Source organism: Salvelinus namaycush, chromosome 31, assembly GCF_016432855.1.
Source record: "Salvelinus namaycush isolate Seneca chromosome 31, SaNama_1.0, whole genome shotgun sequence".
In the NCBI taxonomy this organism is placed as follows: Eukaryota; Metazoa; Chordata; class Actinopteri; order Salmoniformes; family Salmonidae; genus Salvelinus; species Salvelinus namaycush.
This window is the reverse complement of record NC_052337.1, coordinates 23,232,344-23,259,018: the sequence shown is the minus strand read 5'-3', so window position 1 is coordinate 23,259,018 and position 26,675 is coordinate 23,232,344. Positions and strand designations below refer to the sequence as shown.

Here is a 26,675-nt window from a genome sequence, read left to right as displayed (position 1 = left end):
TGAGATTTAAAATCTATTTTTCAAGAGCGTCCTGGCCAAGATAGGCAGCACCAAGTCATTACAAAAATTACAGACAGACAACATGAAAAACTACAAGTAATCTAGTAAAAACCATTGAATTCACAAGAGTATAACAAAATCAAAAACAGCAAATTAAAAACATTGACAGGTCAGGGAATCAGTCTCAAAATCCTTCATCGGTGATTTAAAAACACCAGTCGGGACAAGTTCTTCCAGTTTAAAAGTATTTTGTAAGGTGTTCCAAGACGATGGCACAGAGTACATAAAAGCCCTTTTACCAAATTCAGTTCGGACATTTGGAACAGTTAGCAGGATAAAGTCCAGCGAACGAAGAGAGTACCCACCACATTTCTGAACAATAAAAATGCCCAAATAAAAAGGTAGTAAACCCCAAATGGCTTTGTAAATAAAAGTATACCAGTGACTGAGCCTACGAGTGATTAGAGGAGGCCAGCCAACCCTGGTATACAAAGTGCAGTGGTGCGTAAGGGTTTTGCAGTTTAAAACAAATCTCAAAGTGCCATGGTAAAGAGTGTCAATTGATCTCAAACACTGAGCGGAAGCATTCATATATAAAATATCCCCATAGTCTAGTAAAGGCATAAATGTAGCTGATACTAGCCTCCTTCTGGCTTCAAAAGAAAAACAGGCCTTATTCCTAAAATAAAATCCCAATTTCAGCTTCAATTTTTTTGTAAGTTGTTGAATATGCAATTTAAAAGAGAGGCCGTCATCAATTAGAATTCCAAGATATTTATATGAGGTTACAACCTCAATCTCCTTGCCCTGACAGGTAGTAATAGGTGAAAGGTTCAGAGGTCTATTTCTTGCATTAGAAAACACCATTAGTTTAGTTTTGTCAGTTATGAGGATAAGCTTCAATTGACACAAGGTATGTTGAACAGTATAAAAAGCAGTTTGCAAGTTCTTGAAAGCTTTTGTAAGAGACGAGGCACAACAGTAAATAACAGTATCATCAGCATAAAAATGAAGTTGTGCATTTTGGACATTTAAATAGTGTCTAAATCATTTATATAAATAGTGAATAAGAGAGGACCAAGTACAGAGCCTTGGGGCACACCATTAAGGACAGACAATTTAACAGACATAAGCCCATCAAATTGAGTGCACTGAGTTCTATCAGACAGATAGTTAGCAAACCATGCAACTGCATGCTCCGAAAGACCTACACTCAACAATCTCTGCCTTAGTATAGCATGATCAACTGTATCAAAAGCCTTAGAGAGATCAATAAAAAGTGAGACACAGTGCTGTTTTTTGTCAAGGGCTTCAGTGATATCATTTAAACCCTTCATGGCTGCTGTAATTGTGCTATGCTTCTTCCTGAAGCCCGATTGGTACATTGATAAAATAGAGTTAGTAAATAAAAACTCTTTTAGCTGTTCACTTATAAGGGTTTCAAGTATTTTCACCAGGGGTGACAGCTTTGAGATGGCCAATAATTATTTAAAAGAGTTGGATCTCCCCCTTTTAAAAGTGGTAGGACAAATGCTGATTTCCAGATCTTTGGAATTTCATTACATTCCAGGGTTAGATTGAACAGATATGTAAGTGGTTCAGCTATGAAATCAGCTGCCAGATTTAAAAAGCAGGGATCCAAAAGATCAGGACCTGCAGGCTTTCTTTGATCTAAGGATTTCAGGGATTTATGTACCACTTGCACTGAGAATGGCAAAAAGCCATTCCCATTCCCCTACAGTATTTATTTATTTATTTTGCTCCTTTGCACACCAGTATTTCTACTTTGCGCACTCATCTCCTGTCAAATCTACCATTCCAGTGTTTTAATTGCTATATTGTATTTACTTCGCCACCATGGCCTATTTATTGCCTTTACCTCCCTTATCTCACCTCATTTGCTCACATTGCATATAGACTTATTTTTCTACTGTATTATTGATTGTATGTTTGTTTTACTCTATGTGTAACTCTGTGTTGTTATATGTGTCAAACTGCTTTGCTTTATCTTGGCCAGGTCGCAGTTGTAAATGAGAACTTGTTCTCAACTTGCCTACCTGGTTAAATAAAGGTGAAATAAAAATAAACAAATAAAATGCAGGTAGCCTATTGCCCCTGATAGCCTAGTCTACTGTAGGCTATGTGAAATGAACGATTTAGCAGCTTGCTTAGGTCAAATTGACTGACTCATTTATTTAACATGAATAGCAAGGCGATTTTGAGGTAAGAAGTGCTTCTGTTACTCAATAGCCTGCTAGAAGATGCTACTGAGGATTTAAATCACTGAATCATATATTAATTATATGGATATGAACTTAATAGGCATATGCTTGTCAACAACAGCAGTGTTTTTATTTTATTTTTACCTGTAGCCTAATCTGACAGACTGTTACCTTCAATCTAATGCATTCTAGCAACAGCTGATCAGCATTTGCGATAGAACTGTGACCATGATCACTTCCAATTTAATTAACTAAACATGGTCATTAATAACTGCATAATAACGCAAGGCTACAACAACAATAAACTGAGTTATGGGCTATTTATTTAATCTGTTTGCCAGCTCCAGGTAGGCTGCACAAGTGGGACAAATTGATTTGCAATGACTCCAGTGATATCGCCATTTCAGCATATTTATTGTATCAAATGGTAGGCTACAGTAGCCTGCATATAAATGAATGGGATACTTAATGGCCAACAGATGTATCACTCTCCACATTCGGCGGGCAGGTTGAATAAAGACAAACAATTCCTTTAAAAATCCATAAATGTATAATTAGTGTGCAATTTACAGTATATAGGCTACATTGAGGTTTTTATTTAATTATTTTATGCTATCTGTTAATACTGCATTTTTTATTTAGTTAACCTTTATTTAACTAGGCACGTCAGTTAAGAACAAAATCTTATTTACAATGACGGCCTACCCCGGCCAAATCTAAACTTTAGGGCTAAACTGTACAAGCTCAACAGCCAATCCCCAAATAATGTTTTTGGGAAGGACAGAAAAATGAACATCAAACCACGGAGGCAGAAAGGACATTGTTGAAGTTTAATTCAAAAAGAAAAGCTGCTAAAGGAGAGTTGAAAATAATGAGAAGGAGGGGTCCGAAAAGATTTGGTGAAGTGGTAGAGGATGATAGCAGTGCCGGCTATGTTATGTGTGATGATTGTGAGGCTCTATACAAATTTGACAGTCGCAAGACGGGACTTCAAATAGGCTTATGGCATGTTTTTTTAAAAACATTTTATTTCACCTTTATTTAACCCGGTAGGCCAGTTGAGAACATGTTCTCATTTACAACTGCGACCTGGCCAAGATTAAGCAAAGCAGTGCGACAAAAACAACTACACAGAGTTACACATAAACAAACGTATAGTCAAATAACACAATAGAATAATCTATGTACAGTGTGTGCAAATGTAGAACAGTAGGGAGGTAGGTAATAAATTGGCCATAGAGGCAATATAATTACAATTTAGCATTAACACTGGAGTGATAGATGTACAGATGATGATGTGCAAGTAGAGATACTGGGGTGCAAAAGAGCAAGAGGGTAAGTAATAATATGGGGATGAGGTAGTTGGGTGTGCTATTTACAGATTGGCTGTGTCCAGGTACAGTGATCGGTAAGCTGCTCTGACAGCTGATGCTTAAAGTTAGAGAGGGAGATATAAGACTCCAGCTTCAGTGATTTTTGCAATTCGTTCCAGTCATTGGCAGCAGAGAACTGGAAGGAAAGGCGGCCAAAGGACGTGTTGGCTTTGGGGATGACCAGTGAAATATACCTGCTGGAGCGCGTCCCATGGGTGGGTGTTGCTATGGTGACCAGTGAGCTGAGATAAGGCGGGGCTTTACCTAGCAAAGACTTATAGATGACCTGGAGCCAGTGGGTTTGGCGACGAATATGTAGTGAGGGACAGCCAACGAGAGCATACAGGTCGCAGTGATGGGTAGTATATGGGACTTTGGTGACAAAACGGATGGCACTGTGATAGACTACATCCAGTTTGCTGAGTGGAGTGTTGGAGGCTATTTTGTAGATGACATCGCAGAAGTCAAGGATTGGTAGGATAGTCAGTTTTACGAGGGTATGTTTGGCAGCATGAGTGAAGGAGGTTTTGTTGCGAAATAGGAAGCCGATTCTAGATTTAATTTTGGATTGGAGAAGCTTAATGTGAGTCTGGAAGGAGAGTTTACAGTCTAACCAGACACCTAAGTATTTGTAGTTGTCCACATATTCTAAGTCAGAACCATCCAGAGTAGTGATGCTAGTCGGGCGGGAGGGTGCGGGCAGCAATCGGTTGAAGAGCATGTGCTTAGTTTTACTATCATTTAAAAGCAGTTGGAGGCCACAAAAGGAGTGTTGTATGGCGTTGAAGCTCATTTGGAGGTTTGTTAGCACAGTGTCCAAAGAAGGGCCAAATGTATACAGAATGGTGTCGTCTGCGTAGAGGTGGATCAGAGACTCACCAGCACCAAGAGCGACATCATTGATATATACAGAGAAAAGAGTTGGCCCGAGAATTGAACCATGTGGCAGCCCCATAGAGACTGCCAGAGGTCTGGACAACAGGCCCTCCGATTTGACACACTGAACTCTATCTGAGAAGTTGTTGGTGAACCAGGCGAGGCAGTCATTTGAGAAGCCAAGGCTATTGAGTCTGTCGATAAGAATGCTGTGATTGACAGAGTCAAAAGCCTTGGCCAGGTCGATGAAGACGGCTGCACAGTACTGTCTTTTATCGATGGCGGTTATGATATCATTTAGGAAATGTTAAAGGAACTGTAGCTTACTGGTTAGATGGGTTAAATGGAAACTGAAATCTGGATATTGACTAACCAGAATAAACTACTGTTTTTTTGGCAAACTCCAAAGTCCTCTGATAATATTAGTCTCGTGCGATGACAGAGAACTTCACCGATGTCAACTAGAAGCATTCATTCTATCGATCTATTACATTATTCTGTTGAGCAAGGGTTTATTTAGTCTTCTAGGGCAACATATAAAGACAAAAGAGAAGCTACATGTATCTAATTATTAAGTTGACTAACAAATAGCCTCCCAAAATGTTGGAAATTATAAGCAGAAACTTATCTAAATCAGTCAAAAGAAAGTTGTGCACCCACTGTCCCAAACAATTCTGCAGTCTTTGACTGTAGCCTATAGCACATGTTTTATATTTGCGGGTTAGGGTTGGGTGCAGGCCGTAGTTGGGCGGTTGCGGATGAGTTATTAGCAATTGCTGGCGAGTGTAGGTGAACAAACAGCTGACCCGTGCACAACTATGCATCTCTACCTGATAGTTAGCAGCAGCAGGTCAGAGTGAATTATATATTTAATTGTGTTGCAATTGAGAAGTAGCCCAATATGTCCTCAACCCACGACCAATACATTTTCACCTGCATCGTTTTCATAGTAGTCCAATTTGAATTGGAAAGTCATGGACATGGCAACCCTGCATCCCTCAGACCATCCGGTGCATGGACATCCTGTGCGGAGTGTAATCCGAGAGCAAGCGTGCAGTTGTGGAGAGTACAGTACATCGAGCTTATGGACAGACAGGTCAGTAACTCATCAAATATGATATGATATTGTGTAAAACATTGAATTTGTAGATGCATCAACATTTTTACTTAATGTCCCCTTTTCCCTATGTTTTAGACATGAGGCGTGACATGCAAGGTAAAACATAATTTAAACATCACATTTATAAATTCCCACTGTGCCCATGATAAAATGCAATGTGAATTGTGTTGTACTACTGAATGAAACTGTGAGAAGATGCACTCAGACCAGCCTTAGTGATTTAACTTACCTTAACTACATTACTTTAGTTGGTGGCTTTGAGCAAAACTTGAATGTAATATAACCTATTCTAGGAGCCTATTGTTTGTACATGATATTTATTCATTGTTCACTTGTTTTTCAACAATGTCAGGTACAGGCTGGGGCCTTCAGCCAGTAAAAAATCATTTGAACATCACAGATATAAATTCCCACTGTGCCCATGATAAAGGTAAATACATTACTTTAGATGGCTGCTTTGAGCAACACTAATATGTAATATAACCTATTCTGGGAGCCTAGTGTGTGTATATGAACTATGTGGAATATTTTTGGACCATTGGCTTCCCTGAAAACAGATACTGACAGGAAGAGCATTATGAGTCTGTCAGAGACCGTCACGCTGGATGGGGATGGTGATGGAGGCTTTGGTGGTCCACACAATGAAGAAGCAGATGTCCCTTCCAGTGATGTGGAGCTGACCTTGGTGCCAGTAAGGATAGTCTTCACGAAGGCGGTAAGACCCTCCCTCCTTGATATAGAAATCCTTCGACTGCCTCTTACACCATCGGGACACTTGACCTCCACCACTGCTGTGGTGCCCACCAGACCATCCGGTGAAGAAGAAGACCCCGTGACCCTAAGCCCTGACTCCTGAACAGCCATCCCGTAACCATTTTGAATGCCTTGATGCCCTCCTCTTCGTTATCTGTGCCTCACTTTACAGAGAACACCCCATCCAACGACTGTGATCTGAGGACCAATTTTAGCAGCGATGGAGTAACGTGCATGGCCCTAACCACTGGTCCATAACTGCTGGCCGTCAACCTCCCTCTCCTCATGGTGTGCCAGTTGGTGTTGGTGCGCTGTCTAACTGTTGCCTGCCGTATAGCTTCCTGCTGCTCCACCGACAGCACCATGCCAGCTAGGATCCCTGCATGCCCCAGGTGCCATTGTTTTTTTAACAATGTCTGGTACAGACAGGGATGACAGGGAGGCTAACGGTTGTTCTGGCTCAGGTTCAAGGAGCCATTCCATTCCACTGAACCTGTCCCGGAGACGGTTCCTTAGTCACTGAAGATCCTCCTCTGTGGGCTCTCGGGACAGAGGCTTGTAGTCTTCGGCCGTGTACAGGTCCTCAACTGACTGCACCTGGTTGGGCTCCAAGGAGGCATTCGCATATGGTACAGACAATCCCCTTGTCACCTACTGGGTAGAGACCTGCCAAGAGGAAGGATGTTAAGTGCCACATGCCTTTCAATGCATGACTATGAACACCTTGAAATGCATTTGTTGTAAGAAATGTGCTATATAAACAAAGTTTGATTTGATTGATGACAGCTGTAGAATATTTAATAAACTGTAATTTACACATGAGGACAAGTGCAGTTTTCCCATAAACTCTTAATTGATAACTTCAGATTTTATCACTTGACATATCAATCATATAGTGGGAAAGATCCTATAAATCAAGACTGTGTGAATGCATGTACCACTCCAAATACATATATACTGTGCCTTTGAAGATTTGTCTCTGGTCATAAAACTATAATACAGGCTGGTATCTGGGGTAACGACAACATTCTAGAACTGAGTTATCACTCATCCAAGTCTGGCATCCATGGTCATCTGGTTAATGATAATATACCTCTGAACAAAAATATAAACGCAACATGTAAAGTGTTGGTCCCATGTTTCATGAACTGAAATAAAAGATCTCAGAAGTTTTCCATACTCACAAAAAGCTTATTTCTCCCAAATGTTGTGCACAAATTTGTTTACATCCCTGTTAGTGAACATTTCTCTTTTGCCAACCAAGATAATCTGTCCACCTGACAGGTGTGGTATATCAAGAATCTGATTAAATAGCATGATCATTACACAGGTGCACCTTGTGCTGGGGACAATGTGCAGTTTTGTCACACAACACAATGCCACAGATGTCTCCAAAGTTTTGAGGGAGCGTGCAATTGGTATGCTGACTGCAAGAATGTCCACCAGAGCTGTTGCCAGAGAATTGAATGTTAATTTTTGTACCATAAGCCTCCTCCTACGTCGTTTTTGAGAATTTGGCAGTATGTCCAACCAGCCTCACAACCGCAGACCACGTGTATGGCGTCGTGTGGGCGAGCGGTTTGCTGATGTCAACGTTGTGAACAGAGCGCTCCATGGTGGAGGTGGGGTTATGGGCAGGCAAAAGTTACAGACAACGAACACAATTGCATTTTAATGTACAAAAATACCGTAACGAGATCCTGAGGCCCATTGTGAGGCCCATTTTATTTTTTTAATATAAGGCATCTGTGACCAACATATGCATATCTGTATTCACAGTCATGTGAAATCCATAGATTAGGGCCTAATTTATTTATTTCAATTGACTGATTTCCTCATATGAACTGTAACTCTGTAAAGTCAATGAAATTGTTGCATGTTGCATTTATATTTTTGTTCAGTATAATTGATTAAGTGTCTTTTTCTTTGTAGAATGTTGACAGCTGTGTAGAACACATTGTATTGCTAAGATGCTCAAACTTAACTTAATAGCTACACTCATAACACAGGATAAACTTTATCCCTCATGCTGGCCCTGACCAAACCGGTAAGTTGGCCCTCACTATAGCTGCACTTCTCCACATGGCCAGACTTCTAGTGGTCTTCTCCCCTTTCAATGCTCTTATGTTCATCCTTGAAAATGCCATAAGATCTGAAATAGACACCAAAGTCAACATACTGTACAAACAATTATCTAGGCTAAATTTAATGTTTTTAAGTATTTCTTTGTTGTAGTGTGGACAGTAACATTAGTTCTATCTTAAAAATAATACTTTGAGGAATACGTTTTTATATATTTGTTTTATTTTTATGTTCAGTTCATATATTATAATTTAAAACTATGCATTTAGGTGTCTGTAATAGAATATACTTGTTAAAAATGAATGTAGACATTAATGAATTAAATGCATTAAATGCACCCCCAAGACTGAAATCCTTTTTTTTAATAAGCAGCAGAAAAACACAGCAGCAGAGTTCAATCGCTACATGCCGCGTTCATATGCTGTTCACTAGGAGTTTCCTAGTTCCGACTAGCACGTGAACGCGGCATCAGTGCATAAGCTTATCATGTGCGTCAAATTTATATGGCACATTTCTACATGGATTAATCTGTCCAAAAATACAACACAGAATTGAGAGAAACAACAGCATTGCAATGCAAACTTTTATTAAGACTGATGAGGGAAGCTCTCATTCTTTCTATTTGAATCCATGAAACAAAGATTGGCTTAGTGGAATGATGATCATTTGCTGCTATTCACTCACTCTCTCTACTTTCCCCAGGTTCACTCTTCTCAGTCGTTTGACGGCCTCAGAAAGCATCTTCTTGTTTTGAGATTGCTCCCTCTTCATTATCTCAATTTTATTCTTCAGTTTCAGGTTTTCCAAGTAGAAATCCTGAGGGGAAAACCAACATGTAGAGAATACAAGCTAAGAATATGCATTGCTGTTATAAAATCTATATTTTTCACTGACAATGTTGCTCAGACAAAATGCATGTGAGGTGAGCTGCAGTGTTCACATTTAAACCCTGACTGGTGATACATGGGGAAGATCTCTACCTCTTGGCTCTGGTAGATATTCACAGAGTCACTCTGAGAACGCCTCTCTTGGAGCCTCAGAAGATGACAGGCACTGATGGTAGATGAGAGATGCTTGATGTACTTCTGGTCCACCTGAATCGGAGTGACATCAAACAGCACCAGTGTGAGATAAAATTATGAAATGAAAACTGAGCACTGCTTTAATCACGTGAGCATAACATCTCAAATGTGGTTTGGGGAAAATATTAATAATCATAATATTGAAACCTGTGGCATTTCAATTCCCCCTTGGGGACCACTAACAATACATTCAAATTCCGAAGGACTCACTGCTGACTGTGACGTGGGATTGGAGTTGTTGTTGTGGCACTCCTGTAGTAGCCTACTCATCTTATTGGTCATTGTCTTCCCTTCTGATATCAGTCTCTGCAGGTTGATGCAATCATCTTCCTGGCCAGTGACATTAGGGCTCTTGTCATTTGCCCACAGTGAGGATAGGCTACTGTTCAATAAGGATGGGACCGAGTCATCTATGCTGGAGGTAAGGCTGCTTTGTGAGAGGTTGTCATTGTCCTTCTTGGCATGATCTCTTCTCCCTGAATAATAAAAACACTTGTGATAAAGTCACTGAATTTAGTTGAATTTGCCATTCAAGTCAACCAATGTGTTGATTTTCCTAAGCAGAAACCTATCTTTGACAGCTAATTTGATTACTAGTGTTACATTTACTGTATGTAATCTTGATGGTGATATGAGGGACATAAAGCCATTTCAATGAAGCTTCGATTGAAAATATGCTGCCATTTCTTTTTACGCCATCACAATACATAATGATCACTGAGACATTTCACAGTTCTTACTTGTACCTGAAGGACTGCTCCTGCTTGAATGTCTGGATGCTCCACACTCCACATAGTTGATGTTGATGATCTTTGGAGGGCACTCGGGCCAACCAGAATGCTCAGGGTGTTTCTCCTCTGTGGCTTTAGTCTGTATTGTGTCCTTATCGGCAAGCTGTGCTCTGATTCGCTGGATCTCAGAGAGGAGTTGATTTAGCTTGGGGTTGTCCGGGAGACCGCCTCCAAACTCTGATGCTGGATGAAAGTGTAGCAACTCAACAGAATCAACATCACATCTTTATTTTTTTATTTCACCTTTATTTAACCAGGTAGGCTAGTTGAGAACAAGTTCTCATTTACAACTGCGACCTGGCCAAGATAAAGCATAGCAGTGTGAACAGACAACAACACAGAGTTACACATGGAGTAAACAATAAACAAGTCAATAACATAGTAGGGGGAAAAAAGAAAAAAAGATAATCTATATACAATGTGTGCAAAAGGCATGAGGAGGTAGGCAATAAATAGGCCATAGGAGCGAATAATTACAATTTAGCAGATTAACACTGGGGTGATAAATCATCAGATGATCATGTGCAAGTAGAGATACTGGTGTGCAAAAGAGCAGAAAAGTAAATAAATAAAAACAGTATGGGGATGAGGTAGGTAAATTGGGTGGGCTATATACCGATGGACTATGTACAGCTGCAGCGATCGGTTAGCTGCTCAGATAGCAGATGTTTAAAGTTGTTGAGGGAGATAAGTCTCCAACTTCAGAGATTTTTGCAATTCGTTCCAGTCGCAGGCAGCAGAGAACTGGAAGGAAAGGCGGCCAAATTAGGTTTTGGCTTTAGGGATGATCAGTGAGATACACCTGCTGGAGCGCGTGCTACGGGTGGGTGTTGCCATCGTGACCAGTGAACTGAGATAAGGCGGCGCTTTACCTAGCATAGCCTTGTAGATGACCTGGAGCCAGTGGGTCTGACGACGAACATGTAGCGAGGGCCAGCCGACTAGAGCATACAGGTCGCAGTGGTGGGTGGTATAAGGTGCTTTAGTAACAAAACGGATGGCACTGTGATAAACTGCATCCAGTTTGCTGAGTAGAGTATTGGAAGCTATTTTGTAGATGACATCGCCGAAGTCGAGGATCGGTAGGATAGTCAGTTTTACTAGGGTAAGTTTGCCGGCGTGAGTGAAGGAGGCTTTGTTGCGAAATAGAAAGCCGATTCTAGATTTAATTTTGGATTGGAGATGTTTGATATGAGTCTGGAAGGAGAGTTTGCAGTCTAGCCAGACACCTAGGTACTTATAGATGTCCACATATTCTAGGTCGGAACCATCCAGGGTGGTGATGCTAGTCGGGCGTGCGGGTGCAGGCAGCGACCGGTTGAAAAGCATGCATTTGGTTTTACTAGCGTTTAAGAGCAGTTGGAGGCCACGGAAGGAGTGTTGTATGGTATTGAAGCTCGTTTGGAGGTTAGATAGCACAGTGTCCAAGGAAGGGCCAGAAGTATATAGAATGGTGTCGTCTGCGTAGAGGTGGATCAGGGAATCGCCCGCAGCAAGAGCAACATCATTGATATATACAGAGAAAAGAGTCGGCCCGAGAATTGAACCCTGTGGTACCCCCATAGAGACTGCCAGAGGACCGGACAACATGCCCTCCGATTTGACACACTGAACTCTGTCTGCGAAGTAGTTGGTGAACCAGGCAAGGCAGTCATTAGAAAAACCGAGGCTACTGAGTCTGCCGATAAGAATATGGTGATTGACAGAGTCGAAAGCCTTGGCCAGGTCGATGAAGACGGCTGCACAGTACTGTCTTTTATCGATGGCGGTTATGATATCGTTTAGTACCTTGAGCGTGGCTGAGGTGCACCCGTGACCGGCTCGGAAACCGGATTGCACAGCGGAGAAGGTACGGTGGGATTCGAGATGGTCAGTGATCTGTTTGTTGACTTGGCTTTCGAAGACCTTAGATAGGCAGGGCAGGATGGATATAGGTCTGTAACAGTTTGGGTCCAGGGTGTCTCCCCCTTTGAAGAGGGGGATGACCGCGGCAGCTTTCCAATCCTTGGGGATCTCAGATGATACGAAGGAGAGGTTGAACAGGCTGGTAATAGGGGGTGCGACAATGGCGGCGGACAGTTTCAGAAATAGAGGGTCCAGATTGTCAAGCCCAGCTGATTTGTATGGGTCCAGGTTTTGCAGCTCTTTCAGAACATCTGCTATCTGGATTTGGGTAAAGGAGAAGCTGGGGAGGCTTGGGCGAGTAGCAGCGGGGGGGGGGGGGGGGCGGAGCTGTTGGCCAAGGTTGGAGTAGCCAGGAGGAAGGCATGGCCAGCCGTTGAGAAATGCTTGTTGAAGTCTTCGATTATCACGGATTTATCGGTGGTGACCGTGTTACCTAGCCTCAGTGCAGTGGGCAGCTGGGAGGAGGTGCTCTTGTTCTCCATGGACTTTACAGTGTCCCAGAACTTTTTGGAGTTAGAGCTACAGGATGCAAATTTCTGCTTGAAAAAGCTGGCCTTTGCTTTCCTGACTGACTGCGTGTATTGGTTCCTGACTTCCCTGAACAGTTGCATATCGCGGGGACTATTCGATGCTATTGCAGTTCGCCACAGGATGTTTTTGTGCTGGTCGAGGGCAGTCAGGTCTGGAGTGAACCAAGGGCTATATCTGTTCTTAGTTCTGCATTTTATGAACGGAGCATGCTTGTCTAAGATGGTGAGGAAGTTACTTTTAAAGAATGACCAGGCATCCTCAACTGACGGGATGAGGTCAATATCCTTCCAGGATACCCGGGCCAGGTCGATTAGAAAGGCCTGCTCGCAGAAGTGTTTTAGGGAGCGTTTGACAGTGATGAGGGGTGGTCGTTTGACCGCGGACCCGTAGCGGAGACAGGCAATGAGGCAGTGATCGCTGAGATCCTGATTGAAGACAGCAGAGGTGTATTTGGAGGGCAAGTTGGTCAGGATAATGTCTATTAGGGTGCCCATGTTTACGGATTTAGGGTTGTACCTGGTGGGTTCCTTGATGATTTGTGTGAGATTGAGGGCATCTAGCTTAGTTTGTAGGACTGCCGGGGTGTTAAGCATATCCCAGTTTAGGTCACCTAACAGAACAAACTCTGAAGCTAGATGGGGGGCGATCAATTCACAGATGGTGTCCAGGGCACAGCTGGGAGCTGAGGGGGGTCGGTAGCAGGCGGCAACAGTGAGAGACTTATTTCTGGAGAGATTAATTTTTAAAATTAGAAGTTCGAACTGTTTGGGCATAGACCTGGAAAGTATGACAGAACTTTGCAGGCTCTCTCTGCAGTAGATTGCAACTCCTCCCCCTTTGGCAGTTCTATCTTGACGGAAAGTGTTATAGTTGGGTATGGAAATCTCAGAATTTTTGGTGGCCTTCCTAAGCCAGGATTCAGACATGGCAAGGACATCAGGGTTGGCAGAGTGTGCTAAAGCAGTGAGTAAAACAAACTTAGGGAGGAGGCTTCTGAAGTTGACATGCATGAAACCAAGACTTTTTCGATCACAGAAGTCAACAAATGAGGGTGCCTGGGGACATGCAGGGCCTGGGTTTACCTCCACATCACCCGAGGAACAGAGGAGTAGTAGGATGAGGGTGCGGCTAAAGGCTATCAAAACTGGTCGCCTAGAGTGTTGGGGACAAGAAATAAAAGGAGCAGATTTATGGGCGTGGTAGAATATATTCAGGGCATAATGTGCAGACAGGGGTATGGTGGAGTGCGGGTACAGCGGAGGTAAGCCCAGGCACTGGGTGATGATAAGAGAGGTTGTATCTCTGGACATGCTGGTTATAATGGGTGAGGTCACCGCATGTGTGGGAGGTGGGACAAAGGAGGTATCAGAGGTATTAGGAGTGGAACTACGGGCTCCATTGTGAACTGAAACAATGATAACTAACCCGAACAACAGTATACAAGGCATATTGATATTTGAGAGAGACATATAGTAAGGCATAAAGTCATCGCAGGTCTTGATTGGGAGAGCTAGCTAAAACAACAGGTGAGACAACAGCAGCTAGTCAGCTAACACAGTTATCTAGCAAGAATAACTGTAGATGGAGAGAAAAAGTGAGGGACCTTCTTGTATACATTACCAGTGGGGTTGACTGCAGCTGTCCTCATCTGCTTGGACCCTTGCATCTCCTCACAAAATGACTTGAGGAGCTCATTGCTGTTGGTGAGCTGTTTTTGATAGGCATCGAGTTCTCCCTTCAACCTTAGACAGTGAAATAAACTCACATCAAGTCTTCTATTTGTCTGTCAACATTAACTCGATCAGCCTGAGAGCCAGTTCTGTTTTAGCCATCTGTTCTGCAGTACCGTTGTCAAGCCAAAGAACCTCTGCCCCAGGCTATAATTCAATGGAATACTAACAGTCAAGACTGGGATGAAGGAGTCTGGAGATTGGACTCCTACTATTTCCTATACTTATTATTACTTCCTCCAACCTGTCTATCTCTTCCTGTGTGGAGCTAAGTGAGCTTTCCAGGCTCCTGTTGTTGTCCTCAGAGTGTGCGAGCCCCTCTGTCAGCCTCTCTCTCTCCTCCCTCAGCATGTCACTCTCTCTCTGGAGCCGTGTGAGCTCACAGGCTGTCTCAACCAGAGACGCCTTCAGTCTCTCTGACTCAGCATGCACGCCTGGACATCAGAACAAAAGCATGTACAGTAACAGTTCACCCCTGATTATTCCCTCTGAACAGTCAAGCAGTTAAGTGTGAAGGTAAGTATGTTCACCACTTGAATAACTAGGTAGTTATTGTAAAATAATTTGTTGGCTCATTAACTTTAGTGTAACTCCAGTTTTCGTGTAAATCTTTCATTTACATTAATGCATGATTTACGTGAAAGTCCAAAATAAGTTTGCATCTCAAGTTATGATTTGCCCCTAAATAAATAAATAATGATCCCTATGTCTGACTGACCTGGGTGGTTCTGGCCCATCTCTGTCCCTGCCTGCTGGGCTCCAATCTGAGTTGCTGCCTGCTGGGCCTTATGGTTCTTCAGATGCTCCTGAAGCCTCCTGTTTGCCTGGATGCTCTCCTCCAGACTCTGTCTCAGCCTCAAGATCTCCTGCAGCTGCTCCTTCATTTCTTCTTCCACTGTGAGTGAGTTGGAAGGGGAGAAACTGCGTCCATCACTCCCCTCTCTCTGAGCCATAATGGATCTGCACAGGTCCAGCTGGCTACGCAGGGTCTTGTTGAGGCGCTTGCTAGCCCTCAGTCTGACCAGCAGACTGCCATTCTCCCTCTGCAAAAGTTGGAGACACCTCTCACACTTGGCCGGGCCAGCCTCAGTTGAAGGAACTGGGAAGACGGAGGAAGAAAGGAAAAGGGGAATGAGAGAGTAAGAGTCTTTATGAGTCTTTTACAATGACACTTCAGCTACAGACCACCCCAGACCACAGACAGACCACTTAAACTCACCTTCACTGTTCTCTGGGATGGTGTGGTTGTCAGGGTCTAGAGTCTCTCTCTGACAGGGATTAGTTCTCCCCCCCTCCCTTTGGACTGCAAAATGCTCCAGGCCCTAATCAAAAACACACAGTAAGATTGATAAGAGTAGGAAATTAGAAATGGGAACTGTAGATAATTGATTGAATTACAATATAATTGACCTCAGTTCTGATGGTCTACAGTACCTTGATGACTTGCTCCCTCTCAGTCAGGAGTCTAAGTTCAGAGACCTCTGAGCACTTTTCTTGCAGGGAGGCAGAGATCTGAATCTGTGCTGTGGATAGCTTCTCCTGCCTCTTCCCATAGTCCTCAAGCTCCAGCGTATGCTTGGCCAGAATCTGTCTGTGATGTTCTCTCAACTCCTTCAAAGAGAAAATATAAATTAGTTTCTGGCAGCGTTGTCTCAACGTGTGTGGTTAAAGGAAAGAGAGGAGACAGAACCTTTTGGCCAAAGGTAGTGTATTATGCACACCTATATATGGTTCTGGTGGAATCTATTCTCGTTACCTTGAACATCTGTTCATTGATGGTGATGTAAGACATTAGCTTCTCTACTGTGAGTTTGTAGTTCGTCAGCTGTATCTCCTTGTCTGCTGTGCTCTGCATGAACAGCAGGTCCTTCTCTTTCAACATCTGATCCAGTTGCTCCAGTTTCATACTACTGTCCTCAGTCTGGCTCTGTAGTTTCTGTTCTGCCAGTTGATTTTCTAGCAACAGTTTGTCCTTATCGTCAGTGATCTGAGCCAAAATGTCCACAGTCTCCTTGAGTTTCTGTTCCAGCTGCTCCAACTTCCTGTCTCTGTCCTCCGCTTGACCCTGCAGTTTCCTGTCTGTAAGTTGATTGTCCTGCAGATATTTGCCAGCGGTATGAGACAAAATGTCCTCCATTTCCTTGAGTTTCTCCTCCAGCTGCTCCAACTTCCTGTTGCTGTCTTTAGCTTCACCCTGCAGTTTCTCAATTTCAAGTTGATGGTCTGTCATCTGTGTCTCCTTTTCCTGGGTTGTCTGAAGCAAAATGGCTTCTGTCTCTTTTAGCCTCTGTTCAAGTTGTTCCAGCTCTTTGTTGCTACCCACAGCCTGGCTATGCAACCGGCCAACCATGATCTGGGGAATGAGATGAGACAAACAGTCCAGAAATAGGTACAATACATTCCCCATTTTCATTCAACAACTAGAAATTACACTGTGAAATGGTAATTATATAAGAATGACCAAATAATTACTTAGAATTGTCACTCTACCTCTAGATCCTCTGAGTTCTTATTGACAACCTCCTGCAGCTGGGATATGATATAGTCTTTCTCCTGGAGCTCCTGGTCCAAGCCCTTCATCACTGACTCTAAAGACTACAGGAGAGAGACAGGAATAAGAATCCTGAAATGATATCTGATGTTCTATCACTTAACACCAGATGTATTGCAGTAGGTTGAGTACCTACATTATCAACTCAATGAGTCACATATATGTGTAGAACATGGGTCTCCACTACACTGCAGTCACTTGAGTTATGCACTAAAGTTTTATATAGACAAAGAGTTACAAAATAACAGGTTCCTAGGTTTGAGACCCCTAGTCTACGTGACTCTTGTATAAGGACATACATTCCTTGTAGATTTGTCCTAAAATGCAGAACAATGAGGTTTCTGTTACCTTTAGCACTTGAGCATTGATACTGGTGGCAGACTGGATCTCTTCCACTGTGAGTTGGTGGTCAGTCAGCTGGCTCTGCTTATCTGCATTGGTTTGAGCCAACATGCCCTTTGTCTCTCTCAGTCTCTGCTCCAGTCGTTCTAGCTCCCTGTTGCTTTCCTCCATCTGGCTGTGGAACTGACCAGCCATGACCTGAAGAGATATTACCGGCAATATGACAGAAACTCTGAATGAGATTAATTTGAACAATACTTTTTTTTCTCATGTTCAACTTCGCTAGGATGTTGTTGTTTCCTCCAAACCATTTTTAAATGCAACGTCCATAATCTTCTGGGTAGCATTTTTGGGGAATATAGCATTCAAAAGCATAATTGTGTCCTCCTATACCTCCATGTCCTTGTTCTTCCTGTCCAGAGTGACCTGTAGGTGTGCAAAGGACCTGTCCTTGTCTTGTAGTGTTTGGCACAGGCTCTCCTCCAGCTCCTGCCTGGCTCCCTGCAGACGGTTAAACACATCCCTGGTCTGAGCCATCTCTATGTCTCGCTGTCGCATCAGAGCATCCACACTCTGCTCAACACAATACATTCTATTATTAACATTAATAACATACAACATAAAAAAATTAAGATGAATGACGTATGAATACAATTCAAAGTGATATATCACAGGGGAGATAGTTTCACCAGAGGGGTAGGCAAGTGAGGTAAACATACATTTATCAGATCTTGACAGCAAGACAGCTGATTGTTCCTATCTTGCAGATCGGTTAGCTTCTGCATCAGTAGAGACAGGTTTGAAGAACTGTCATTTCCTTTCCCTTCAATGGCAGTGAGGATCTCATCCTTGGCTTGCTAGGAAAATATATGGATTCTCTTATCAATTAACAAACCGCATTCCATATGTGGTTAAGTACTGGAATCACCACAATGTAATAGTATGCATTGAGGTAAAGTACATTTATAGCATCTTGGATGTGAGACAGGAGACCTTCTTGGGCAGGCGGGTGTGTTTGGATGTCCAGCAGAGCCTTCTGAAGACGCTCAATCTCCCTGTTGTTCTGCTCTACCACAGACAGCAGCTCTTCCCTGGCTCTCTGCACCAGAAAACATATAGCTACCAATCTACTCTATTTCTAACAAAAAACAAAGGTATGGAAATGTACAATGAGCAAAAGCTCCAAAGAATATGATATGTGTGACTGTGAATCTCACCTCAGAATTCTCCTTCACCTTTTCAACCTGCTGCTGAAACACTGATTCCTGATGGTGACCAGTGGTAATGTCAGGGCATGTGCACACATGGCCCTCCTGAGAAAGAGAATGTCAAAATAGGTTCCCTTTCACACTCCTGTGTATATTATCCAGTGAACACATTGACAGTCAATGGAAATTATATGATACCAATACGGTATGCTTTTTCATACAGTGCTTGCTTAGTTGATTCTGGCTTGTTGTAGACCTAATACCTGTAGCAATTTATCTTTTTCCTGCAGTGTGCAGTTGAATGTCTTTACGGCAGCTTCCAGCTCCTTCATATGAATCTCTTTCTCTGTTAGGAGGAAGTCTTTCTCTGCCATCTCTTCATTGGACTGTTCCAAAGCATCCTGGAGCTCCTGACAGACAAAGGAACAGTACTTGAACAGATAGAATAGTGATCTGCTTATCTATGCTGATAAAGCTAATTAGCTTATCAGTTCTTGAATTTCATGTATTTAAAAAAATGTGAAAAATTACACAAACATGTCACAGGAGAAGTGAATAATTTAACTCCAGAATTGGAGAACAGAGGACCTGGAGAGAAAAGGCGTTACCTTGGTCTTTGAGTCATATTTGACCTTCTCATTGGCCAGCTCATTCTCAAGAGTCTGGGGAAAAACCAACAACAACATACTCAGGGATGGATAAATAAGAGCTAAGCAATAGATGGATGGATCTACACACAATAGTTTTGGTCAGCGTATGAACAGCTGTGAGTTCTTACATGGATTGTATCCTCATGGCTAAACAGCAGATTGTTGAGGGTCAGCAGTTCTTTCTCCTTCTCCCGCAGACATGCCTGAAGCTGGCCTATCGTGTCTGTCACGCCATCGCTTGACTAAATGTGAAAAGGGACAGAGGTTAGATGGGTCAACTTGACATTATATAACCCAATTTACTCCATTACTCCAGCATTTCATTTACATTTTGTTAATTTCGCAGACGCTCTTATCCAGAAAGACTCCAGAAAGGCAGTCAGCACATTCAACTAAGGTAAGTAAGTCAACCACAAAACAGTTATGTCGATGCCAGGGATTGAACCCAGAGCCTCATACATGCAAAGCATGCACTCTACACTGAGCTACATCTCCTTCTATGGATGGATGATATTCTTACCCGAACAGCTTTTTTCTTCTCACTATCTTTCTCATGTATTTTGCGGTTGAGTTTCAGGATGGCGGCTTCCTGCTCCTTGACTTTAAACTCACATTCAGCCAGCTGGAAATCCTTCTCTGCCATCACATCCTGCATCTCCTGAACAGTGAGTTATCAGCACCGTTATTATCATCATTATGACACAATTATTATAGATTTGGGACATATCTAGTCATTCTCTGTTCCTGCAACAAACACACTGTACTACACTATATATACAAAAGTATGTGGACACCCCTTCAAATTAGTGCATTTGGCTATTTCAGCCACACCCATTGCTGAAAAGTGTATAAAATCGAGCACACAGCCAAAATTAAAGATTCTCCATACACAAACATTGGCAGTAGAATGGCTTTACTGAAGAGCTCAGTGACTTTCAACGTGGAACCGTCATAGGATGCCACCTTTCCAGCAAGTCAGTTCGTCAAATTTCTGCCCTGCTAGAGCTGCCCCGATCAACTGTAGGTGCTGTTATTGTGAAGTGGAAACGCCTAGGAGCAACAACGACTCAGCCGCGAAATGGTAGGCCACACAAGCTTGGCCTACAGGCCACACAAGCTCACAGAACGGGACCGCTGAGTGATGTCCTCGGTTGCAACACTCACTACCGAGTTCCAAACAGCCTCTGGAAGCAATGTCAGCACAATAACTATTCGTTGGGAGCTTCATGAAATGGGTTTCCATGACCGAACAATCGCACACAAGCCTAAGATCATCATGTGCATTACCAAGCGTTGGCTGGAGTGGTGTAAAGCTCGCCGCCATTGGACTCTGGAGCAGTGGAAAACAGTTCTCTGGAGTCATTAATCACGCTTCACCATCTGGCAGTACAACGGATGAATCTGGGTTGGCGGATGACAGGAGAATGCTACCTATGTTTGGTTGAGGAGGAATAGTGGTCTGGGGCTGTTTTTCATGGTTCGGGCTAGACCCCTTAGTTCCAATGGAGGGAAATCTTAATGCTACATCATGCAATGACATTGTAAACGATTCTGTGGTTCCAACTTTGTGGCAACAGTTTGGAAAAGACCCTTTCCTGTTTCAGACAATGCCCCCGTGGACAAAGCCAGGTCCATACGGAAATGGTTTGTCGAGATCGGTGTGGAAGAACTTGACTGGCCTGCACAGAGCCCTGACCTCAACCCCATCGAACAACTTTGGGATTAATTGGAATGCCGTCTGCAAATCAAGCCTAATCGCCCAACATCCGTGCCCGACCTCACTAATGCTCTTGTGGTGAATGGAAGCAAGACCCCGCAGCAATGTTCCAACATCTAGTGGAAAGCCTTCCTAGAAGAGTGGACTTTTGGTTATGTAGTGTATGTGAATGATAACTTTTGTTTTTGATTGGGCCAATATGTAATTTGATGCTTGATTTGATCTTGAATTTTGGATTTTGTGTCTCATTCCACCTTCATGTATCTGTCATATTTCCTCTTCTCTCTGCCATGATCCTGTTCCAGAGCCTGAGAAATAAAGGTTTTAAAGGTTAATGACTGACACACACACAAACACATGCAGACACAGACACAGACACAGACACACACTGACCTGCAGGTCCATCTCTCTCTGAGCAATGAGAGATGACAGCTGGCGGTCAGGGTCAGCTGATGGCTGGTCTCCGCTACCCTGGCCAGCACTACTGTATCTCAGCTGGTCTATTAGAGCCTCCTGGGACTTCACAGACGCCTGCAGCTGCTCTATCAGCCTGGGAGAAAGTGAGGGACATAGAGAGAGAGATAATGAAAGAAGAAGAGGGAGATAATTAGAGGGAGAGAGAGAGTACAATCCTGTAACAGGTAAGGACAAACTTAATTCATTGTGATTCCATGGAGGGAACAGATAAACCTAAGGAGGTCTCCAGTCTCTCCTACCAGTCTCTCTCCTCCAGCAGACTGAGTAGGTCCTGGAACTTCTCCGGGTTCTGGTCTGGTTCCTGTTCCTTGGATAGGGGGTCAGTCTGTGTGGGTGCATCGGACTGGGAGTGTTCAGGCTGGGTGGGGGTGTCCAACTGGGAATGGTCAGTCTGTGTGGATATGTCAGATTGGGAGTGAACCTCCCCCTGAAGCTCCTTCTCCATCTCCAGGCAATGCGTCCTCTCCTGCTCCAACATTGTTGGCAGCTTCCCCACCTCCACTCTGGATGAATCCAGATCCTGGAAATCAATGGGAATGATATTCAGCAAATCTTGGAAGACATTGGAGAACACTTGGTTATGGAATACATCTTCAGCCTAAATGTGTTGTTCAGAAACCTTTCCTAGCTGCTGGATCTTGGTGTTGTAGTACTCTCGGAGCTGCTCCATCTGCTCTGGGTAATCTTGACTAGATCATACAAACCACAGGCAGATTAGATACAATACCAACCAATATGATTTCTAGTCAGTCAAAATGAAAAGTTCTCGGCTAAACTTACAGTGCAAGGGCAGAGACCCTGTGCAGCTCCTTCATTTCCTCTTTCAGTGTTTCAACCTCTACCTTCAGGTCAATGTTCTGTGTTGAGACAAAAACACATGTAGTTATATAGTAGGCCTACCTGTACAGTATTCCTTCAAAATAGTTACATGACTGTGCTGTTCATGGCTTTGTTGAGATCCGTCTCTGATCACTCACTGTTTTGTACATTTCCTCAACAGAGTCATCACACCTCTGCTGCAGCCGCTCCTCGTAGAAGAAGATGCGGAGTCTGAGGTTGAAGTTGTCCTTCTTTAGGTCAGAGATGATCTGAGAACAACAGTGTGAGCAGGAATAGTAGTGTTGGACCAGAGTTACATGTACTGCCTATCTATGGCTCTGGTGAGGCCTATTTAGAGCAGCATTTTTGAATGAGTGGTAAGAAGTCTTTTGAATTCATCTTAAACGACTAAATGTAATGAAGCCTTCATAAACCCTTTATAAGTCGCATATACAAATGCTTTAGAAGTCACAAATAAGCAAATGTCATGCTATAAATGTTGGTAAAAAGGTTGTCACTATTGGCAAAGCACCAGATCACTTGTTATATCATCCATCCTTAGTTCTTTGCTTATAAATAATTTGTGAAGCATTTATCTAGTCGTGCTTATGAAGACGATTATACAAACAGGCTAGTCGTCATGTAGGCTAGTGTAGGCCGACGGTCCGCCCCTAGGTGGTGAGGTTAGGCACCAACACATCTGCCACACTGACCCTCAACACAGGGGTCGTGCTTAGTCCACTCCTGTCCTCCCTGTTCACCTACGACTGCGAGCCAGGCCTAATCAACCCAACATCAGTGCCTGACCTCACTAATGCTCTTGTGGCTGAATGGAAGCAAGTCCCCGCAGCAATGTTCCAGCATCTAGTGGAAAGCCTTCCCAGAAGAGTGGAGGCTGTTATATCAGCAACGGGGGGACCAACACCATATTAATGCCCATGATTATGGAATGAAATATTCAACGAGCAGGTGTCCACATACTTTTGGTCATGTAGTGTATCTACCTCAATTACCTCGTACCCCCGCACATCAACTCTGAACTGGTACCCTGTGTATATAGCCAAGTTATCATCGCCTCTGTACTGGTACCCTGTGTATATAGCCAGGTTATCATCGACTCTGTACTGGTACCCTGTGTATTTAGCCAAGTTATCATCGACTCTGTGCTGGTACCCTGTGTATATAGCCACGTTATCATCGACTCTGTACTGGTACCCTGTGTATTTAGCCAAGTTATCATCGCCTCTGTACTGGTACCCTGTGTATATAGCCAGGTTATCATCGACTCTGTACTGGTACCCTGTGTATATAGCCAGGTTATCATCGACTCTGTACTGGTACCCTGTGTATATAGCCAGGTTATCATCGACTCTTTACTGGTACCCTGTGTATATAGCCAGGTTATCATCGACTCTGTACTGGTACCCTGTGTATATAGCCAGGTTATCATCGACTCTTTACTGGTATCCTGTGTATATAGCCAGGTTATCATTGACTCTGTACTGGTATCCTGTGTATATAGCCAGGTTATCATCGACTCTGTACTGGTATCCTGTGTATATAGCCAAGTTATAGATACACAATGAGTAATGATTATTACTTTTATTATCACGTGTTTAACTTTTCTTTTCTTTCTCTATTTTCTTTCTCTCTGCATTGTTGAGAAGGGCAAGTAAATAAGCATTTCACTGTCAGTTTACACCTGTTGTTTACGAAGCATGTGACTGCTGTGTCTGCACCTGTGTTATCTCCTTCATGGTGAATGGTCCATCGGTGGTCAGCAGGTCCAACTGCCCCAGCTCTTCTGTGAGGTCCATTTTTTAACGCTCTGCTGACAGTTTGGTTTGACCTAAACGCGGCCTGGTCTGGTGTTTAGCAAAAAGTATAAACCAAGAAGTGAAAAAAGTAACCATGAGAATTCCACATAACATGATATCTCATGTATAATATTTTCTATTTGGAGTATTTCACCTGTTTAGAGCAGCAAAACCATGTTCATATTTGATTTGAATACATCTGCTCCTTCTGACCATCAATGAGACCAGTGCACGTTCTAGAACTCAGTAAATCATTTGATGCCTGACTGATGTGATGTAACAATTGTCTCCTAGGTAACAACATGAAGCTTCTACATTCCTTAAAAGTGATAGCTATCATTAACAAACTTTCCCACCTTCTTTGATATCATCAGCGAGGTTGAGGCGAAGCAATATATTTTTCAACTGTTTGACGATTTGACTGATGTATGCAGTGGTGATTTTAGTATGTAAATCTTGGTGTACATTTATTTTTTTAGATGCATGTTAGCAAAGCCACTACACAACACAACACAATACATGAATTGCACTATAACGGTGACAAACGGTGCCCACAAACTGTTCGGGCCTACATAAAGCTGTTCGAACAGCAGAGCCCCAACACCTTACCACTGCTACACCGGGCTATCAGCGGAGCCTTGTCTGGCAGCGAAACAGTTCATTCAGCCTCATTTACTGCCTTGTAAAAAAACATAGCTGATATGGCTGACTTGCTTAAACAACCTCTTATGGCTGCAGTCTCGATATCAGGACCAATATGACAACAGCCAGTCCAAGTGCAGACCGCCAAATTAAAAAAACAGTGTGTCTTATATCATTTTAAAAGGTAATCTTGTTGTTAATCCCACCAAAGTGTCCGATTTCAAATAGGCTTTTCAGCGAAAGGATTACAAACGATTATGTTAGGTCACCACAAAACCAAAAATAATCACAGCCATTTTCCCCAGCTAAATATAGCTTCACAATAACCAGAATAGAGATAAAATGAATCACTACCCTTCGATTATTTATCAGATGACACTCATAGGACTTCATGTTACACAATACATGCATGTTTTGTTTGATTAAATTCATATTTATATAAAAAAATCTGAGTTTACATTGAGGCTACAAGATTCACTAAATGCAAAAACATCAAGTGACTTTGCAAAGCCCATCGTTTCAACATGAATACTCATCATAAATATAGATGATAATACAAGTTATACACATTGAATTATAGATATACCTCTCCTTAATGCAACGCTATGTCAGATTTCAAAAAAACTTTACGGAAAAATAATTGCATGCTATAATCTGAGACGGCGCTCAAAGTAGCATACCACAGTTGCAAAGATAGCGTCACTATAAACAATAAAATACATGATAAATATTCCATTACCTTTGTTGATTAGGATCAGAAAGCACACCAGGAATCCCAGGTCCACAATAAATGTTTGTTTTGTTCGAAAAAATCCGTTATTTATGTCCAAATACCTTCTTTTGTTAGCTCGTCTGGTTTACAGCTTATATCGGACAAAAACTTCAAAATGTGATATTACCGGTCGAAGAAACATTTCAAACTAAGTACTGAATCAATCATTAGGATGTTTTTAACATATAGCTTCAATAAAGTTCCAACCGGAGTATTCCTTCTTGTCTGCGTGAGCAATGGAAAGTCAGTGCCTTGCATGAGGAAAATACATGATCAGCGCATGGCTGCTTGATGGACACCTGACTGATTCTGCTCTCATTCTCTCCCACAACATCATAGAAGTCTCATTGGAATTTCTATTGATTGCTGACATCTAGTGGAACCACTAGGCAGTGCAACATCAGTCATAACTCAATTGGATTTCTTAAAGGACTCTGGTGAATACAGACAAGCTCAGATTTCTGACTTCCTGTTTTGATTTCAACTCAGGATTTTGCCTGCCAATATGAGTTCTGTTAATGTCACAGACATAATTCAAACAGTTTTATAAACTTTGGAGTGTTTTCTATCCAATACTACTAATAATATGCAAATATTAGGAACTATGACTGAGGAGCAGGCCGTTTGAAATGGGCACCTTTCATCCAAGCTACTCAATACTGCCCCTGCAGCCATAAAAAGTTAAACAAATGTGGTTTCTACTAGCAATTGAGATGTACAAACTATGGCATACTGTAAGGGGACGACGAGCAGATAAAAGGCAATCCGTAATTTCGACTAAGACATTAATGAGCAAGCTAGGCTGGACATAGTCAATATAACTATTTGTTCAGCACTTTTGAAATGTACAGCGACAGAATTCAGAACATTGGCCATTCTTACAGTATTCTTCCTGTACTCCAAGTCAGAACCGTAGGATAAATAAAGGGGCCATATAAGCAGACAATGAAAGCTCTTACAATATTCAATGATTACATTTCTCTAAAACAGGCTATAGGCTACATGTGCACCACCAAGTCAGAACAGTTGGCGAAATTATGAGGGGAAAAGGGACCAAATTATTAGGGTGAGGCATATGGGCTACTAACAACTTACTACACAACATACACTTAGTATTACTTTCTTAGCTACGGTATATATATCTCCCCTGTCACGTTCCTGACCTGTTTTCTGTTGTTTTTGTATGTGTTTAGTTGGTCAGGGCGTGAGTTGGGG

At 42.6% G+C, this 26,675-nt stretch overlaps 1 protein-coding gene across 1 annotated transcript; it reads right to left on the bottom strand.

Moving 5' to 3' along the window:
• Positions 1-6,860: 6,860 nt before the first annotated feature.
• LOC120025514 (CDK5 regulatory subunit-associated protein 2-like) lies at positions 6,861-24,046 on the bottom strand. The gene is made up of 26 exons (XM_038970081.1): positions 23,969-24,046; positions 22,388-22,498; positions 22,191-22,267; positions 22,030-22,099; positions 21,650-21,930; positions 21,327-21,483; positions 19,737-19,874; positions 19,345-19,458; positions 19,175-19,228; positions 18,830-18,976; positions 18,576-18,671; positions 18,320-18,457; positions 17,752-17,931; positions 17,365-17,556; positions 16,956-17,060; positions 16,222-16,818; positions 15,900-16,076; positions 15,685-15,787; positions 15,184-15,564; positions 14,710-14,899; positions 14,356-14,477; positions 10,249-10,482; positions 9,719-9,984; positions 9,407-9,520; positions 9,111-9,242; positions 6,861-6,995 (listed from the first exon to the last, which is right to left on the bottom strand). The coding sequence occupies exons 1-26, from the start codon at positions 24,044-24,046 to the stop codon at positions 6,861-6,863; spliced, it is 4,389 nt and encodes a 1,462-aa protein (XP_038826009.1).
• Between the last annotated feature and the right edge of the window lie 2,629 nt (positions 24,047-26,675).